Source organism: Sinohyriopsis cumingii, chromosome 4, assembly GCF_028554795.1.
Source record: "Sinohyriopsis cumingii isolate HCF-2022 chromosome 4, ASM2855479v2, whole genome shotgun sequence".
NCBI classification, from domain to species: domain Eukaryota; kingdom Metazoa; phylum Mollusca; class Bivalvia; order Unionida; family Unionidae; genus Sinohyriopsis; species Sinohyriopsis cumingii.
The window spans coordinates 83,996,890-84,018,414 of record NC_142964.1 but is presented as its reverse complement, the minus strand read 5'-3'; the positions used below and the strand labels follow the sequence as shown (position 1 = coordinate 84,018,414).

Sequence of the window (21,525 nt, the reverse complement as noted above, 5' to 3'; positions counted from 1 at the left end):
ATTTACACAGCCCACTCTAAAAAGCAGAAGGCTATTTCAAGCCGGAGGACATCAAAGTTGTTACCATAGCAATGACATACAAAGTTGAACAATAAGGTGCCAACCAATGCATAATGTCACACAGTGAATTCCATAACATTCTGGCAATTTAACAAATTAAATCTGCTATCAGTTAAATTATGATTTTTAACATTTCTTCCTGCTAATGAGCTATATAAAGTGGTTACTAAAAACTCCTGCCTTTCCACAAGTTTGACGAAATGTTGTAAGAATACTTAAGATTTTCCAAGTCAGGCACAAACTTCTTATTTCTAACTCTTTCTGATTTCCTGGAAGCATGCAATCATTGTGTACACTAGTATGACAGAGTAACATGCAATTGTAAACACTGTCAGAGCACTTTAGAATGAGAGACATCACATTATAAAAAATTTTCATTACTAATAATTAAACCAGTCAGACATTTAAATTTTGTTTCAGTATGTTGTGAACTGGTATAAACATATTCCACTGTACTTTAATCAGAACTGAAGGGAGGCCAATAGTAAAGGTAGCTCCTGAAAATAATCTGTAAAACCCATCATCCCTTATTATGACCATGACCTCATGGCATGGGATAAGACTGAATATGCACACTACTGCAGTCAAGATACAAAAAGCGAAAGTTTCATTAAAATATCTTCATTGGTTTAAAAGTCTACATTTTACCCAGATATGGAAAGAGGTCACTGATTAATATGTTCCTCTGCTAGGACATCAATTAATATTTGCATTTCCTATGACACTGACCTTGTTGGAGGCATGGCTATGGTATAGTGTATGCGAGATACTGCCTACTCATGCTATATAGGTGATTTAAGTTTCATCACAATATCTTTAATGGAGCAGCAGTGAATTACCCCAAAGATTCTGAGATTTAAGGCCCATTTTAATGATTCTTTGCACCATCCCCCTCCCCCTCCTCGGCTGAATCATGCATGACCCAAAATGGGACTGATCCCAGAGACAATGTGCTATGCTGTTTATATGGAAAGAGGACACATACAGAAGAATGGATGTGCTGGGGCACATGGGTGAGACTAAGTAAAGAGCAAAATGCACCACAAAAAAAAAGAAGAAAAAAAAAAAGGACCAGACACAGTATTGACTGAGTCATTGAGCAGGTAAAGCTCGTCTACTAGGGTGCCACCAATTATTTTGTGCAAGGGACAAATCTTGTGTGGTGTATTGTAATACCTGCACATTGGCCAAGAAAATATTATATAATATGCACAGCTGAGTGGGCAGTGTCGTGAGATGTCACAAGCACAACAGGTGAGTGCCACACAGGAAGAGTATGAAATATTAACAGGGTCTGACCTCCTTACCCTAGCACCGATAAACATGATAGCAGCTTGGTTAACAGTCTAACCACCAAGTAATACGGGCAGTGTGTGATGAGCTTGAATCCATGGAGCAGGTAACCTGTGCATTACGGAGACAGGCAGGATATTCAACAACCTCATCACTTCTGAGCCTGAGAAGCTGGTTTCCTTCCAGTGAACTTACTTGCATTCACAGTGGCTGCTTTGAAAAAACCACCACAGGTTATGGCCTGACAGAAGCCAGGCACATAAAGTTGGATGAGTGAACAGGTGGAAACCAGTGCAACCACTGACGATGTGGTGAACTTGAAAAATTTGAAAATAAGAAATCATCCTAAAGAACATTTCCAGTGACAAAATTTCTACAACAGTAGATATGACAGTGAATCGGGGGCAGGAAGTGGAGCTCATTTACCACAACAGGCATGATCAGTGTCCCACCACTCTGGTGGTGAACATGAGATCTCTCTCTGAATCTCTGAAGGCAAAATTTGGGAGGCCATCCAGCAGCTTACTGTGACTGACCAAAAGGCAGCATGGGTCACTGGTGTCGGCAATGACAAAAAGCTGGACCTCAAGCAAGTGGAGCAGTCTGTGCTGGCAGACAAGAGTGCTACCAAACCCAAGAAAAGGATACAGACATCATGATTTCTTTAGCACGTACACAGATGACCCCAGAGAAGATGGTGGATAAAGTTGTCAGCAAAGCCTCTGCCACAGCTATCATCACAAAAAAACAAAACTCTGGAAGCCAAGCTGGAACCAAGTTCAGAAATCAGAGGCTCTGAAACAGTCCTGATTGATGTTCACAATTTATCAGAAATGGTAAGCCTCATTGATTTAATATTATCAAGTCAGTTTCCTGGGAAAGGGCAAGTGTATACTGTAATTTTTTTTAAACCTTAAAGGCCATGAAATGACTTGCATGGCTGTTAACTCAGCCACTGCCAGCTGGAATGCCAGGTGGCCTAACAGGGTTCGTACAGGTGACACTTGGTCATTACTACGTGTACCTGGTTTGGCTGCCACTTCAGCAAGCCTGCATCAAAGAAACTGAGGCTACCTGCAACAACTGTGACTGGACCCTCATTGAACTGGATGACAAGAGAATAATTGCAAGACATCTACAAATGCACAGCTGGCAGTGCAAATGGTTGCAAGTGCTTGACATGCAGGATGGTTACTGACTAGGGTGAGCCAGATCATCTGGTGCACACCTGCAAAAGACCAACATTCTGTATAATGCACAGTATAGCATACAGAAATAAAAGCAAACCTGCCTTAAAGTTCACCTCTATTCAATCACCTGACTTAGCCAAAAGATTTTCCCAAAATGAATCCACTGTAGAAATTAATCTCTATTAAGCAGCCACTTATCATAACTTCATAAGGGACCATATTTTTTCACTTCCCAGAGGTGGTTGCTTAAGACAGGTTCAACTTATTACTCAGAAGTTGGAAACAATTCTCGAGTCAATGACTTTGACTTCTGACCTCAAGGTCCATACATATTTTATTACTTACTGTAAGTTTGGTGGGAGTTATATCATCTAGAACAAACCTTGCTGTGGTATCTGGTACATGACTTGGAAACAAAGGTGTGGTAAAATTTACTGTAAAAGAATTAATCCCTATGACCTTGATATTTAACTTTTTGACACCAAATCAATAGATTTCTTCCCTACTATAAGTGCAAACCAGCCAAAATGTTGGTGAAGCTATGTTGTCAAGAATTGAAATTATCATGAGGCAAGTACACTTCAAATCAATGGGGCAACCTTTGAGCTTTTAATTCCACATCAATAGGTTTCTTCTTCATCACAAGTGCAAAAAATATATATATATATATATATATATATATATATATATATATATATATATATATATATATATATATATATCGTGCCGACATAATGTTTACTTCCAAAATTAACAACGAAAAATAAAAAAAAAGAGTCTCTCGAAGGGACTGATACTCTACTGAGCAAAACTAATTTCAAAGAATGCAACATAAGACCATTTCTTCATTTTAACAACTGAGTGTTGAAACCATCTCTGATATTCTTCTGTGACAGTAAGATTTTCAAATTGGCTGTTGTACAGATACTGGATGTCAGCTTCAGTGGCACAGATGTTCTACTGGCCAAAAATTATTTGTAGGAATCCAAAATAACAGACACTCATTCAGACTGCCTAATCAATATGGTAGGCATGGATATGGTGGGAGGGGATTAAATGTCATCTGTGAATAGTAGATGTCCATTATGTCTGGTGGATGTCCATGAGCCAATGGACATCCTAGAAATCTAGTGAAACTCCATCACAGATTTTATTCCAGTGGGTTTTATGGCAATCCTCACCAATTTTATTGTGTTCACCCTGCAAGTCAACACACTTAATAAACAGATAGAGAAACCCACATGACAAAATCCCAACCATGGCAGGTATCCCTTTCATACCTTTACCCAGGGATGTACCAATCCACAAGATCGGCTCATGGGATGACCTCAACTTCCACTGAGGCAGGCTGAAGTTTTCAAGGTACTTCAAGTGCAAATATTGAGAGGGAGAAAAAAAAGATCATATTCTATTTGCAAAGCTTTATGTTCTGCAAGTTTTATAACGTGTGATTTCACCCGTGTGTGTGTATGTCAGCACCGTTATTTAGTGTTCATATGTACCGCATTTTTCTCTTAGAGAACTGGATACAGTTTCTTCATCTATCATATGTCATTTCCATCGTATAGTCAATATCAAGATCAGTCTTGCATTTCTTGTGCAGACATGATAATGTGAATATTTATTTATTTAGACAAAAAAGGAATGTATATTTATATTTTAACTTATAAATTACATTATATCATGATATCTATCCAGGATCTACCAGCTTTTGGTCCTAACCTAAACTCTGTAATTGATAAGCTTGCATTCTTAAACAACTGGCATGTCAAATATTGATTTGATGCATGTTGCCAATTTTAAGGTGAGTAGGTACTAACTGTTAATAATATAACTCGTGACATTTTTTGACAGGTGAGTATCGAAATAAAAGGCACCTATCTCAATCAACTAGCTGCCAATAGGATTTAATTAAAAATGAGATTGATGCAAACAAAAAAAGTAGCACCCACTAGCAGCATTTATGATCTCTTATTAATGTGACAATTAAAGGAGACTGATATACACTTACTGCCTGGCAAATGATTACACTGATACAAGTGTTCGCAAGCTGCTTAGTTGTGAGGATAAATAAATCATTATACATGGTCCAGCTATTACTACTGTTTACGTAATCCATGAGGTAAGACTGTTATCTAGGCGAAAAAACAACCCGATGAAGTTTTGGCTCCACAGAACCTGTTTTGAAGAAAAATTATCAGTATGATGACATGAAACATGCAAGAAAGTTCCATTCATTGTGGATTAATGATCATCTAAAATATAATACCAAGGAGACTTTTTTTTAAAACAGATGTACAGACTCTAAGAGGTGCAAATATCGACAACATCACAGACAAAATACTGAATACTGACCTAACCAAATACAACCAAATTATTATTTTAGTAGGTGGAAATGATGCCAGTGAAGGTCACTAAATCAAATCAGAACAGATTTTGAAAGTTTACTGTAGGCTGCTAGGTACTGCAGCCCAATTACATTTAAAATAATGATATCAGGACTACCTCCTCATGTGGACAACAAGGAGAAAGAAATTATGTGAAGACTTCAGCCTACAGTACATTCCACAATACACATCTTTCTTTCTTCAGAACCAGGATGTCAACCTAAGTCTCTACCACAGGGACAAAATTCATTTAAGCAGAAAAGGATCCTCTCAACTACTGAGAAATATTAACATGTATGCCCCCATTTTCAGGCACTATAATGAAGAGTACTGTCTCTACTGTGGAGAAACTGGGCACATGACACAGGTATGCCATCATGGCAAACAGACTGAGTGCTGCAGCTGCCATAAATATGGACACAAACAAAGACTTTGTCCATCAATGTATTATACATATTAGGAAGCTGACAAAGAGGAGAATGCCATTGCTTCATTTACAACAAATCTAAATGCACCTAGTGAGACTCTTGACTCTAACTATTCAATGGACACTAGTGTAAATGCAAAAGTTAACAGACTTTCAGGGTCTGTATGTGACTTTGAAGATGATAATATATAGGAACATTTAAATATGGAAATAGGGTGTCAGAATGATAAAAGTAGTATTGGGACAATCTCAGTGAGTACCCCATTGCATGATGACATACATATAATTGATATGAAACTAAAAAAGGTTTTAACATGGGTGACTTAAATGTACAAGGTATAGTGGGAAAAATGGACCAGATTAAGTTAATGTTGTCTTCCAGGGAAAATAATATACATGTTTTAGGACTCACTGAAACCAAATTAAATGCTAACCACAATGATGATCTATTTCATTGTCAAGGCTACAATAAACCATTATGCAGGGACAGAGAGACAGCAGGGGGAGGTCTTGTTGTATACATTAAGGAAGATGTAAATGCAGAAAGACTCGACTTGGAGTCACATAAAATTGAGAGTATCTGGGTGGAAATTTGTCAAAATAATGCAAAATCATTCCTAGTTGGTTTCATTTATATAGACCACCTTCCTCCAAAGCAATTTCAAATGATAACTTTTTGAAACAAATGGAAAATGTTCTTTCACAGGAGAAAGAAACATATATACCCTGAGATATAAATAAGGACCTTCTCAATACTCAGATAAGGAACAAATGGATGGAATTTATTGAATCATTAGGCCTAGACCAGCTGGTAAATGAGCCCACAAAGGTAACAGAAAAATCAAGCACTCTTATTGATCACATTTATACCAACCAACCGGACAATGTGGCTTGTGTTAATGTACTGAATGTTGGTCTTAGTGACCACAATCCTACTTTTTTGACAGGAAAGGTCAAATGCAAGAAAAATACACACAAAACGATCACTTGCAGACCGTTCAAAAATTTTTATGAAGAACAATTTCTCAATGACCTATATAAAGTTCCATGGAATATGATCCAAACTGGATGACATAGATGAAGCTCTGAGGGTGCGGACTGACTGATTTATGGATGTGGTTTCTAAGCATGCACCATTGAGAGTACATCAAGTAAAGACTGAAATTCAACCTAATTGGCTTACTACTGAAATCCTCGATGCTATGAAAACATGAGACCAATTCAAGGCTATGGGAAACCATGCACAATATGAGGTATGGAGAAATAAAATAAGTAAGATTAAAAAAGCTAAAAAAACGTATTATCAATCATTGCTTGAAAACAAAAAGAGCAACACAAACTCCATTTGGAAAGTTTTCAATGAACTCACTGGAGGAACACACAAAGATCAGACAAATAAAATTCACTCACTTCTGGTAAATGACACCATAGTCACTGATGACACTGACACTGCAAATGTTTTCAATGATTTTGTCACTAACATTACCACAAAGTTAAAAGAACCAGTGATAGAAAACAACTTTAATGAACTGAAAAAGTTCTGCAGCAGCAAAACCTCTAAGGTTTATCACACCAGTATCAAAAAACTTTGTTAGAAAATGTCTCAGTGAACTTGATACCAAGAAAGCTATAGGTCTTGATCAGATTGGTCCATGACTCTTTAAATCATCTGCCTCTGCTATTGTAGATAGCATAACATTCATAACCAATTTAAGTATTGCAACCTCATCTGTCCCCAAAATATGGAAAACTGCAAAAGTAACTCCTATTCACAAATCTGGTTCTAAGGATGATGCCGATAACTACCGACCAATCTCAATACTACCAAACTTGTCAAAATTGATTGAAAAACATGTCCATGACTCATTCATATCATATTTAACCAAACACTTGCTGTTACACCCTAATCAATCAGGCTTTAGACAGAAACAACATGTGAGACTGCCTTGATCTCCCTAACCGATAAATGGTTTCAAGCACTTGACCACGGTAGAGCATTAGGGCTAATATCAATCCAGAAAAAAAGCAAAAAAAATTAGCTGGTAAGTTAAAAATATTACCTATTCAAGACTGAATCTGTTTAAGAAAAGCCAAATTAATGTACAGGATATCCCATAATAGTGCTCCTGGATATTTACAATAACTATTCCAGTATAGGCTACCTGGTAATACTCCGCACCTGTAATCCATGTCTACCAAACAGTATAAATTTCCCAAACCAAATAAGGAGTCATTTAAAATAAGTTTCCAATACTCTGGAACTCTGCTCTGGAATAGTATTCCAGTTGAGATTAGAAATGCCCACTCTATTTCCTTCTTCCAACCCCAATATATCCAGTGGCTTCAGAGACACAGCTAAAATAAATAAATTCCTTTGTATGAGGGCCTCAAGGTAGATTAGTTCTTAGCTAATTGTGTTACCCTCTTTAAATAAGGTCATCATCATTATTATTATTATTATCTCTGGCTAGAGTATCGTTACTGGTTGTTTAAATTTCAAATCAAGAACTTTTACCCAAACATTCTCTCTCTCTCTCTCTCTCTTCCTTAATAATCTATGAATTTCAATCCCTTTTCTGCCTATCCATTTATTTGTATAAATACATGTCTATGCCTATTTTTGCTCTAACAACTGTATCTGCATTCCAACCCTTTCTCAACTACATGTCTACAATTATTATTTGCATATATATTTTTGGTAACTCTAATTACCTGCATATGGTTTTCCCAAGAAAGAAAAAAAAAAAAAGAAATGTTAAAATAAATCTTATTTCTTTCTCATCATGGGGTATTGTTTGGGACAAGCTCAATTTTTCCAACGGCAAGGGCAATTTTCCAGTCAGCATAAATCCATATGTACAGATGAACATATTAACAGAGAAAAATACCAGGTTTTATAATTCTAGAATATCATCCCACCCTGTCTATGACATGATGAACATCAGAAAAATTGCCTAGATACCAATTACATTCTTGTTGATCAACTACATACATATACATGTACCTGCTAGCACATGTGGAAAAAATGTAGTTTTGCATCAAGCATTACTTTGTTCTTTTGTAAAAAATCTGAAAATTCTTAAGTTGCGGTAAAATATAAAATGAAAAGTAAATTACAGTAATTGTTAAAGAGAAATGTCATTTGCCACACAGAGCTGGCAATAGTATTAAATGTCAAATATGGTAGTATCTGTTTAAACTTCAATTGCCATACATGAAAACCCAATACTCATTTTTATTATTCATTTCCATGGCATTGTTTATAAATTATTTCATTTAAACTGCTCCGGTGGCCTAGTGGTTAGAGCATCTGCCTCAGATGTGGGAAGTCGTGGGTCCGATCCCTGGTAGAGTCATACCAAAGACATACAAAAATGGTACTAACAGCTGCCTCACTTGGCACTCAGCATTAAGAGGTCAGTGTTAGGACTGGTCGGCCTGGTGTCAGGATAATGTGACCAGGTGGGACATCATGCTACATGTCTGCAGCATGATGCCCCAGTGCTAAACATCACTATAAGCTGCCACACTGCAGACATCATAGCGATATGACTGAAAAATTGTTAAAGCTACATTAAAAATCCTAATCACACACACACACATACCAATGAAAATTGGATATATATTTGTCAAGTGTGTGCATTTCCACCATGCGAGTTGATCTTCAAGTATGTTGTTGTTGTTGTTCTAGGGTTTAACACCATTTTTCAGCACAAGATAGGCTATACATGGCGGCCAGTATAACTGGTGGAGGAAGAACCCTGGAAAACCCAGGGAAGAACCACCGACCCACGAGAAGCTACTGGCAGGCTTTCCCACGTACCCATGCTAGCCGAGCCTGAGACTCGAACTCACACATACAGAGGTGAGATGGCAGTGATCTGGAACGGTGAGCACTTTTAGACCACTCGGGACCCCGATCTTCAAGTATAAAATTCTGAATTGTACGTTTATCATCAACACAGTTTGTAAGTGCATGACAATTATCACATCCATAATATGCAATTTATTCATACTTGAAAGTTGAATGTTTTGGTTTGGTTTGGTTTTTGGGGGTAAAATTCTTCAGCACATGAAATGTTAAACATGGAAGCAGGGGTGAAACAATAAAGTATCCACCTGTGTTTAACGGTCCTCTAGAAATTACTTTTCTTTCTTTCAGTTAAAATAAACTTGATCCTTTTGACCACGAAATCAACAGGATTCCTCCTTACTCCTAGTGTGAGCTATCCACAATGTTTACTCCAGTTCTATGGCGTAAAACAAATGTTCATATTTCATGCTTCTTCCTTGCTCCAAGTTTAAGAAATCCACTACAAATGGTCCAGGTTGCTGATGCAGAACTAATGCTATTATGCCAAAAACATGTTCCTCTTTTAGTGACACTGTGACCTTGATCTTTGACCCCAAAATGAATAGGCTTCTTCCTTAGACAAGTGCAAGCCATCCAAAATATAGCCTAGGTATGAAATCTAGAAATAATATTACTCTATGGAAACCTGTTGCATTCCTTCAGTCACAGTGACCTTTGATATTTTACCCCAAATTCATCAGGGCTTTCCTTACTCCAAGTAAAAATCATCCACAAAGTTTGCTAACCACAGATAATGAACTGAATATTCTGTGCAGAACCCATTTTTTTCTTCTTTTAGTCAAAGACCTTGACCTTTGAACCAAAAATCGACAGACTTTTTCCTTACCCCAAGTTCATGCTATCCATAAAGCTTGGTGACTAAATGATGGCCAACTTGTGTTATTGTGAGCAAACTATTTTTCTTCTTGCAGTCAGTGACCTTGAACTGAAAATCAATAGGGTTCCTCCTTACCATAAGTATTCATTATCCACTAAGTTCGATAACTGTAGATCATGTCCAACTTGAGTTAATTTGCACAAATGAAACTGATAATGTACAGATGGACAACATAACATAATATGCTCTGCTTCATGGTGAGCATACAAGACACGTACAATTTTCAAGATTTTCTCTATATCTGCCCTTGAACTGCTGCACTGTAGGGATAGAAGGAGCAAAGATCTTTCAATATACCTTGCCTGCACTTTTGGGTTTGCCCTATTACAGAGATACTGTCTCATGGCAGCCTTGGTGCTGTTATTGTTGATGCTATTATCGAGGGTTCTGGTAACAACATGGGAAGAAACTCCTATGTCCATATGGTTTTAAAGTGCCAATAAAGAAAAAAAGAAAACAAAAGTTAAAATAAATATAACATGATTTCCTTACAATATATTTCTCTTTTCACTGATGCTGGAATATTATGCCTGGGGCCAAATTCAAATTTTCCAAGGGCAAGGGCAATTTTCCAGTCAGCCTAATAAACATGTGTAAAAAGAAAACAAACACCAGTTTTACATTTCTAGAATATTATCCCACCCCCATCTATGACAGGATGTATATCAGAAAAATTGCCAAGATACAAATTACATCTCTGTTGATAACTAAATGTACATGTACCTGTTAGCACATGTAGAAATGTACTGTTCTGCACCAAGCAGAAACTTTTTATCTGTCTTGACAACTCTGAAAATTCTTCTGGTGAAGTAGAAGACAAAAAGAAAAGTAAATTACAGTAATTGTTAATGAGAATGTCATTTGCCACACTAAGCCGGCAATATTGTTAAATGTCAAATATGGTAGTATCTGTTTAAACTTTAAATGCCATACCTGAAAACCCAATGCTCATTGTTATTATGCATTTCTAATGAATTGTTTATAAATAATTTCATTTAAATGTATGAGCCACACAAACACTGGTACAATTCAGTATTACTGTTTGGTATTTAAACAAAAATGATGTACTGTATCACATGAATAAAGAACTCACTATAACTGTGCTTAGAGTGCCAGGAAATGGTGAAAAGCTATGAATCACTGTAATTCTGTGGAAATTTAAAAAATTGAAACAAATAGTATGGGTTTTGATGGATAAAGAAAAATGAAAACAAATGATGACATTTATTGGAAAGAATTAAGAAAATACTGCAAAACATCTGGCAACAAAACCCCTCTTGCCTGAAAAAGTGGCTGCTCAAGACATCTGGTCTTCTATAACAGGTCTGTGCAAAATAGCCAGTTTCAGTTTTGAAGGAGAAAAAAATTCACTTTGGCTGAAGATGGAGAATAACCATAATTATTGTTGAAATATTTTGCTCTTTATTAATAGTTCTTGTTAATATGTTGCATGAATTCATGTAACAAAATTATATAACACTAAACAAACAACACAGCATCATCGTTCTTATCTAAAGTTTACATGTAGTCTATCAGCATTGTGACACAAGAATTACCAAGTCAACATTAAGTTAACACTTTTTCAGTCCAAACCAAAGTCACCCAAGGCAATATATCACATGGACCAACAGAGCAATTCAAAGGATTGACAGATGTGTGAAGATGAACAGATGATAAGGTCTTCAATCATGCACATTTGGCTCAGATGTGGGTTTTAACAATGGCAATACAAAGAATACAAACCTTTACAAGAACATAAGAATGAACTTGTTCTGGAAAAAGCAAATTACTTATCAAGAGAAACTGATGCCTTTCACCACCATAATTTCATATTATTACCACACAAATGATTAAAGGTAGTATGTACCCACATTTAAAGCGAAATGTGAAGGTATCTAATGCTGGCATTATTGACACTGTGCATGTTTTGAACTTGATTTTGCTTATAAACGACACAGTAAGTTTAAATATGCTATACACTTCAGCAGTGTACTGCATACAAATTTGTTCCATGGCATTTCCCAACATACCGCAATACATACTAAGGTATATCACATTTTTATTATGGACCAACAATTCAATGTTCTGGGGAGGAGCCCAATACTTTTGTTCAATTCTGTCTGGCAGTAACTGGAAAAAATACACTGCTCTGATTTATAGCAAAATAACATCTTACCATAAATCCATCATTATTATTTGAAAAAATATTAATTATCTCGAGATAAAAGAAAAGAAATATTTCAATTCAAAAGAAAATCAAAGCCCCCCACCATTAAATGGCCAGTGCCTTACAGTAGATGATTATGCTATGTGTTTCTTAACTGTTTTACAAGTTGCAATTAAAAAGCTGCAATTAGGGTGGGATGATTAAGTGTATACTATAGCTAATACATAGTGCTGACATTAGATAGCCTATTTTAAAAAAATATAAAGTGTTTATCCTGAACTGAGTAGGATGCCTGGGTAAGACATTTAATATGGAGGACCCATTAACGTTAAACATACTTACTCAACAAACAAAAAATATTTAGAGGACTTGAAAAATTTCAGACTCAAAAACAAGTGTACTCTTGGGAATTGTAGAATGATTTGCCATCTTACAAAGAATATGTATACTTAACACGTGCACATATGCCAGTAAATAATTAAAACATGACATGTGGGGGAGGGGTTTAATCCAATGTTCCTTAAAGTTGGAATTTACCCAAATCTGTTCATTTAGTTACTGTGTTAGTATATGTGACAGATATAAATGATGCCATTAAAGGATCGTAATTATAAAATTATATTTTTCACCATTAATGTGTGAAAGGTTACATGTTTTGTAAAAAAAATAAAAAAAATATTTTGAACTATTTTGTCATGAATAATGAAAACATGGTATTAATATCAATCCATGCAATCCTTTATGACGGAAAGTGATGTATCGGTACAGTGACAAAAATTACTGCAACAGACCGGTATACCACCCACCTCAACTATACTCTCATGCATTTAACCACAATATCTGCACACTTTTTTAATAATATAATAATTACACTGAGAGAATAAATATATCATATCCATACCTGTGGTCCAAGCTATTAAAATTAATTCTTCTAAAACAAAAACTGCAATTGTTTGAAATAGTACATGGACAAAGATACCTTTAAATGTAACCCCTTTTCTCCCATCATAATATCCAACCATGTTCAACCTGTTATTTGCTGTTCTTATTTCTCCACCATAAACCTAAACTGCAAAGATTTAATAAGATATGTGTTTGCAATTTATATTTATGTACTCTATGAAACGGGATGATTTATTAGTCAACATTATTCTTGTTTTCACTCTCAATCTTTTTCTATTGCTTGCTCTCTCAATTTCCACCAACGATTACCTAAATGATAAGCACACAACATTTCTTTACCAATGAAAGTGAACCATATCCTTGTCAAGTGTGTGCATTTCCATCCTGTGAGACAAGTATTTTAATGTGTACTGCGTGGTTAAACTGTATGAGGCAATATCACCTTAGACCTTTTAAGGGAATGCAGTTTATTTTGTACAAAATTTTTTAACTATGTTTTAAGGATATTACAAGTATAACCAGGGTTCTCAAAAGATTTCAAAACTGAAGAGTCAGTTGACCCTTGACTCCAAAATCTCAAGAGTCAAACTTAAAACCTCAAGAATCAAAACTGAAATCTTGAGAGTCAATTCATGATTGGTGGCAACATGTTTAAGGTTTCTTGTCTCATGCTGAATAACGAGAAATACTTGTACAGAATTTTTAAGAAATGTACAATCTGATTTTTGTGAATGTGTTTCTCTTCATAAATATGTGTTACTGTGTGTATATTTTGTATATGAAACAGACAGGATTATTTTATACTTTATAACATTTGCAGCTTCTCAACATATTCTTTATGATCTGCTCAAATCATTTTATATGCAAACACACAACTATAATGGCTATATATTATTCAGATATAAATGTTGTATATCACAGAATTGTCAGTTCACTTTAATATATGTTCTTAAATTTTCTAAGAAATTTTGGATATTCCACCAAATGAAGTAAACTAATTGCCCACAAATTATTCAAGTTGGTTCACAACCTGACAACCGGCTTTGCAAGCTGCCATATATTCCAGTTTTGACCAGTTGATGATAATCTGATATCCAAACATACCAATTCTGGTATAAGATCAGAAGGTAGTCCATTTGTGTCGTAATTGTTTCCTCTTCCTCTATCATAAACATCAAACATAATCTCAAAATAATTCAACCGAATTCAATGCACCTAAGCATTAGCTCCACCCAGTTCATATATATCTTCCATTGATGCAATATTATTGGCCATCAAGGTGTAAATTGCCCTTGAGCAGATGTCAAACAGTGCCTCCTACAGTAAATTTGCTATGGACAGTGCACTCTTAGTAAGAAACTAAGCCAATGGCGAATTAAAATTGATGGTCCAGCCCAAATCTATGTGTCAAAAAGACGCACAAGTCTTAATTTCCACGCATCAAAAATGGGTCAAATTTAAATTACACATGTCAAAACCAGAGGTTACATGTCTACTGAAAACCCTATATTTACCTGTATCTGTTATTTCATATACACAGACTTAAACATAATTGTAACTTCTTAATGTTGTATATTTTTTCATCTTTTTGTTCTTTGTGTTTAAATTTATTTAGAATGGTTTATTTTGTTTAATTTTGCGTGCAATTCATTTGGGATGTTTTTGAACTTTACGTTTAGTTGACACAATACCGCCACTGTTATGATGAGGTGCCATAAATGCTACCACTGTAGAGAGAGATACATATAAATCCTTTATGCAAAATTTAGAAGGTTTAATGATGATATATCACACACATACAGAGTGTGTGCTTTGAGTTCTCTTTTTAACTATTTCTTATTAGGCATATTTGCATTTGACAATGTTTTTAAACAATGGTTTATCTTCAAGAAGAAAATTCTGTTATACTATGTTAATTACCCATCCTAGGATGGGAATAAAAAAGTAAAGAAAAAATTTCAACAAATTGGGATGAGTTTAAAAGAAAGTTTGAACTTGAAAATACAAAAAAGCATTAAAAAATCTGGGATGCCACAAGTTTTGAACCTGTGACCTCTTGTTTGGCACCCAGACACACACAAAGAAAGACAAATGTGGGTGTTTATATATGGTTATCATAACATGTATTCGTATTTGAAAGTGTGCATGTTTGGTTTGGTTTTGTGGGTCTAATGCCATTTTTCAGGACTTCATAGACTATGCATAGCTGAAGGGGTGCAACATAACACCTCAGTCCTCTGCCAAATATCAATATGATTCATAATACATAGCCTAAAATATAAAACATTATTGATAATATCAACTTCATGGTATTTTCATCTTTAGAAGGTCTCGCAGTAGTTGGGCAGTGTTGTATTACACAGCATGCAGATTACAGACAGACATAGACTTGTCATCTGCTCACATGCTATTCTCATCCTTGACAAGATAAAAAAATCAATACTTCCAAACCGACTACCTGTTAGGTGCAAGTGACTTTTATTCTACCTTTATGGCCATTTCAGCCTTTTCCTTTTGATCCAGTGCAGGGCTCATCGTGGTCACCATGCCCTTCGTTTTGCACTGCTTGAATGCTTTAAAAAAATTTTATTATCAATCTGACATCTTCACTTAAATTTGAAAGACAATATGTTGTTCTCTTTAAAAACAGAAAAAAATAAAGCAATTTCTTCATCCAAGAAACTTTTATCTAAAACAAGTCAGAGTATGGGAGTGGAGATGACTAACAATCCAATACTTCATATTGTACTTCCTGCAGATCATATCCAAAACTGCCACAGCCACAGACACTTGTTTCTTTGAGTGAAAAAGGAAATTATTAAAAACACCCACTACAGTTCTACAAATGAACATGGTAACTGTAACTCATGCAGTTAGTAATCTGCCTCCTTAATGATTCTGTGCACATTTCTTTTCTAATCCTGTCAGCACATTCAGTTACTGATTACATATATCACTGTAAAAGGAGACATTCCAAACTTCTTCCCAACGTACAAAGTTAAGTCATTTACATTTCATTTAACAACTACTTTTGTGCAAAGTTTCTCTGTTGCTTTTTATCTATTTCTATTGAGTTTGGATGCCAATACTTCTAGTGTGTCACTCAGTGAATAAGTTAGCTCTGATTGGTAGTTACTTTATTACTCTCTACTTCAAAAAACAATAACCACCAATCAGAATTGAATGTAACATATTTCACTGCACGATACACTGGCAGTATACCCCTCATATTCAATGCAAGTAGTGTGAAACAACAGTGAAAGTAGTTATTAAATGATCAGTAAAGTATTTAAATCACACATAGATGTTGATATATGTTATCGTTGACTGAGCATGCTGACGAGATAAAATAATCAGCATGGAATTTGCACGGGGGTGGGGGCAGATTTCAAACCATGTGAGATAGTCACCTTGTATTTGCTAATCTGCTGAAAACAAGCTGGTGTTGCCAATAGTTTCCTTTGTTACTGATATAAAGAAATCTATGTGCCTGCCACTGCTGTGTCGGACGAATTCTCAATTTAAAGAATAGAAGATTAAAGTAACTTGTATAGGGTAAGTATTGTCTTGTATTGATTCTACACTTCTTGCATCAATATGGAAAAAATATCAATACAGTGATGTATCAAATTATCATTTTACCCCTTATATGGCAGCCAGTATATCTGGTGAAGGAAGAACATGGAACGACCTTGGAAGAACCACTGACCCATGGGAAGCTACTAGCAAGCTGTCTCACATACCCATGTTAGTGTGTGTTTGAAGAAGTGATAAATGTGATGCATTCTGGCCATATGGCTTCGAATGAACACAGCAGAAACAATACACTGTAATTATAGTATTGTAATTAAAAAAGTTGAAAATACTTCAGCATCTGCTACATAAACAAGCAATTTAATTTTTTGGGGTTTCTAAAACATCACCATCAAAGGACAAAAGCATTTCTAAACTATAGTATTCACAGTTTTTCATTTGTTTGTACCCTCTACTGATTTAAAAACAAACAGCATCAAGGATATAAAAAATGCACAAAACTTAGTTATTTCATCCATCAATTTATAATTTTCAATCTTATTGTTGCCAGGGAGCCCCAAACTGATAACTTGCTGGCATTTCAACTGGAATGGTACTGGCAGTTTCTTTAGTAGTACAATATGGTCACCATATTTGCATGAGCAGGTCTCCGTTTTCAAACAAAAGATGTGATGTAGTTCACCTATAATCTCAATAATTCAGAAAATGTTGGGACTGACATTTCTTTAACACATGTATACAAAGTTACTCATTTAATTTGTTCAATTTGATTTAGAAATATTAAAACCAGACACTGCAAATATTGGAGACAGATGATACAGTTGTTAAGAAAATGGTCTATTGTTGAAACCAAAAAATGAGCAGTTTGTCTGCTTTTATACATTGAGAACTTTGGTTTAGTTTGAAACATGAATAAGTTGGCAGTGTTTTTTGTTTTTAAAATCAGTAGGGGTCAATGATGTTATAGATGAGTAAGGTGTTAATTCATATTTAAATGTGAATCTTTTGGACTGTCATTTTTTGGTACAGTTTTGAAAAGTAAAAAAATTGCTTGTGCTAATAACAGTTGATTATTTATACTTATTTGTAATTATAATTATAATGTAGTCATGATATTCCCCTCAGTTAGAATTAATTACAATGTATGTTTTACTGCGCTTGTGTTAAGTCACCTGGCTAAAATATATTGTGTAATGACCAAGATGGGCATATAAGCCTTAAATATCAAAGCAATATCTGGAAGTCCATGAATTTCCTGTTGGTGATACTTGTACATCCCATTAATAAGCACAGTTTTAATGGTCAATCAAGTTTTAAAAGACATGCATGTGGATGTACAAGAGTCTATTTTCAATGGCACAATTTATATCAACACCTGCTAAGGCTGCAATACATTTTGCCCAAGGCTACAACATTGTAACTACTTGGCTGGGTTGATAGAGCTTCTCAGAAGCTATAATCTACTGTCATTCAATGCACATCTAAAAAATTAAAGGGCAAAGTCATTTCCACTTTTCTAATATTCAGAAGAAAATGAAGTTCACATTTTGTTTGGGGGCTTAGTTGCCCACTTCCCCTAGTAGCATGACCTCAGCTGTGAATGACACATTATACATCTGCCCAGTATTTAATGGTCTTCTAGAAACAGCTTTTCTTCTTTCAGTCATAATGACCTCTGACCAAATCAACAGGCTTCTTCCCTACCCCAAGTGTGAGTTGTCCACAAATTTTAGTCCAGGCCTTGGATGTAGAACCTATTTTCTTATATCAGTCTTTGATCTTGACCTACGAGTTGAACTTATTCCTTAATCCAAGTGTAAGCCATCCACAACAACTGGTTCAGAGTGGTGAGACAGAATGCTGTTTTTCAGAAAACACTTTTCTTCTTTTAGTGACAGTGATCTTGATCTTTGACCTTTTGACCCAAAAATGAATAGGCTTCTTCCTTACGCCAAGTGCAAGCCATCCACAAAGTTTAGCCCAGGTATAAAATCTAGAACTAATTTATTGTATAGAAACCTGTTGTATTCTTTCAGACCTTTGATATTTTACCCCTATTTCACCAGGACTCATCCTTACCCAAAGTGCAAGCAAAATTTGGTAACCACAGATAATGAAGAACTCAAGATTCTGTGCAGAAACCATTTTACTTCTTTCTGTCAATGACCCTGACCTTAAAATCAAGGTTCTTCCTTACCAGTACCATAAGTGTTAATTATAGTTCATGGCCAACTTGAGTTATTGTTGCATAGATGAAACTGATAACATACAGACAGACAGGTTGACAACATAATACGCTCTGCCTTATGGTGGACATATAAAAAGCATAACATCTTCAAGATTTTCTCCATATCTGACCTTGAACTGCTGCACTGTAAGGACAAAAGGGGTTAAGAATTTCATTATACCTTGATGCACTTGTGGCTCTGTCCTATTTGTGAGATAAAGCCTCATGGCAGCCTGGGTGCTGTTATTGAGGGTACTGGAAACAACATGGGAAGAAGCTCCTACATCCATGTACGGGTTCATCAGGTGTGTCATGCTAGTCATTGGAAGATTTGAATAAGCTAACAGTGATGATCCTGAGGTTGATGGCTGCTGGTGAGCTGGTGTTGGATCTCTTTGGGAAAAGGTTTGTGGCTTATGGGCGGGAGGTGCTTGAAATGATGGCGGAGACTGGTGCTGATTGGTGAGTGGTGAATCTCTAGACAGCAAAGGTTGTTGTAAGTGTTGCTGATGAAACTGATGGGCAGGAGATGACTGTCTTAGAGGTAAGGCTAGCTGTTGATACGCAGGGGATGGATGTCTGGGATTTGATATCTGATGCTGGTGGGCAGAAGGTGGTTTTAAAGAGGGTAAGACATGTTGATGGTGGGTGAGGAGGGGTCCCAGACTGGTACTACTGTTCTGCATTACTGGAGGCAGAGAGAGCTCCTGCCTTCCATACTGCTCTTGTGTTGTGTTCATGTGGCAGGCAAAGATTTGGTGAGGCACAGAATGGGAGGATTGAGGTGCCCTTGACATTGTGTTTCTCTAAACATATATTGCAGTTGGAAGTTTCTATTTTGGAAATGAAGTGAGAATCTGTATCATCTGTTGAATCCTACACCTTCTGCAAAGAAAGAAAGAAAAATAAATAAATTTTGTCCATACGGCATTTGGCCTTTCTTAAAATTTTATATGCAGTTTTAGATTTAGAACAACATATGAAAAATAAAGAATTCCATTTTATGTGATTTGATTGTGGGGTGTCTTCTCAAAATTAAAGAGCCTTCTATTAATCTGAGTGTAAAGAAAGGTTCATGAAATGTATGTATATATATATATATATATATATATATATATATATATATATATATATATATATATATATATATATATATTCAACAATTTTGATATTATTTGCAAAGATGATGCAAAAGATCTAAAATTGAAAGTTCATTTTTTGTAATTATGAAGGATGTATATAGTTCAAAAAATAGGAAAAGATCCATTAGGGTTGCACTTAATTTAGTTTGAGATCTATTAGTTGCACTTGATCTGACAAGAGTAATGCTAGGAAAACCATTCAATTAGGGAAAGCTAAATATGCACCAGTATTTATCAAATAATAGATCCTATTCCTCTCAACCATTTTTATTAATTTTTGGTGATATTATGACTCTATGGTACTAAAATAACATAGGAAAAGAGTGAGAAGCAACAAGCTTTGTAAAATTCAACTACTAATTTATTTCCCCCCCACAATACAAAGTGAAAATGTAAAAAGAACTTGTTGAATTGCAAATTAAATCTCAAATAATCTTAGAATACTAGCACAAGTCCTAATGAATAAAGTTCGGAATAAACTTTAGTGGTATTCCAAATAATTTCCAATTCTGAAGGTGTTGATGTGCCTGTAGTAGTTGTTGTTGTTGTTGTTGTGGGGTTTAACGCCATTTTTCAGCACGATAGGCTATACATGGCGACCAGTATTAATGGTGGAGGAAGAACCCGGAAAACCCCGGAAAGAACCACCGACCCACGAGAAGCTACTGGCAAGCTTTCTCACATGCCCACATTGGCTGAATCTTAGACTCGAACCGCCGCAGACAGAGGTGAGATGGCAGTGATCCGTAACGAAGAGTGCTTTAGACCACTCGGCCACTCGGGGCCCCGCCTTTAGTAGCTGGTAGTCTCTAATGTACTGAATTGTAATGTGCCAAGTCTTTTATTGAATCATTGTAATATAATCCAAGGTTTCCTTATAATTCCAACTAATGTCTCTTTCCAAAATATTATAGATGCAAACTTTGTATTTCCAGTGAATAAATAATCTGAATAAATAAATTCCTGCCCAAATGAAATACTGAAGTGAACACAACAATACAACTGATTCTGCATCAAAAGTTTACAGCATGAATAAATAATTTTCCCAGTAAACAAGATTATAAAGCTCTCTACTTCACCAAGGTCATAATTAACATTTTCTAAGAATTTTTTTTTTACATATACTTCATTAAATCTTCCATTCTAAAAGATTATGTTGTTAACATTATAATAAAGAACATGTTAAACACTATGTCCTTGACTGGGACCAAGATAAATGTTTACTTCCATTGATAATGATCCCAATATTGAACCAAGACTCTGAGAGAAAATATTAGTTGTGTATTAGTTGTTTACAGAATTGAAGGAAAAAAAACGAATCATTGATCCTGGTCAGGTAGACAGTGAACATGAGTTTGGTCAAGGTCAGCTAAATACAATTTTACATAACCCATAGTATTATATGAATAAAAAAAAATATATTAACAATGCAAATTAAAATATA

The 21,525-nt window shown here is 35.5% G+C and overlaps 1 protein-coding gene across 2 annotated transcripts in view; it reads right to left on the bottom strand.

Moving 5' to 3' along the window:
- The window catches only part of LOC149801569 (uncharacterized), an 82,967-nt gene that overhangs the window by 44,475 nt on the left and 16,967 nt on the right, over positions 1-21,525 (bottom strand). For both annotated transcript variants that reach the window (XR_016420683.1, XM_089955795.1), the window contains exon 2: positions 19,121-19,824. Coding sequence is in view for 1 of the 2 variants with exons in the window: in XM_089955795.1 (XP_089811921.1) it covers positions 19,121-19,736 (616 nt within the window). In the remaining variant the exon portion in view is untranslated. The remainder of the gene's footprint in view (positions 1-19,120; positions 19,825-21,525) is intronic.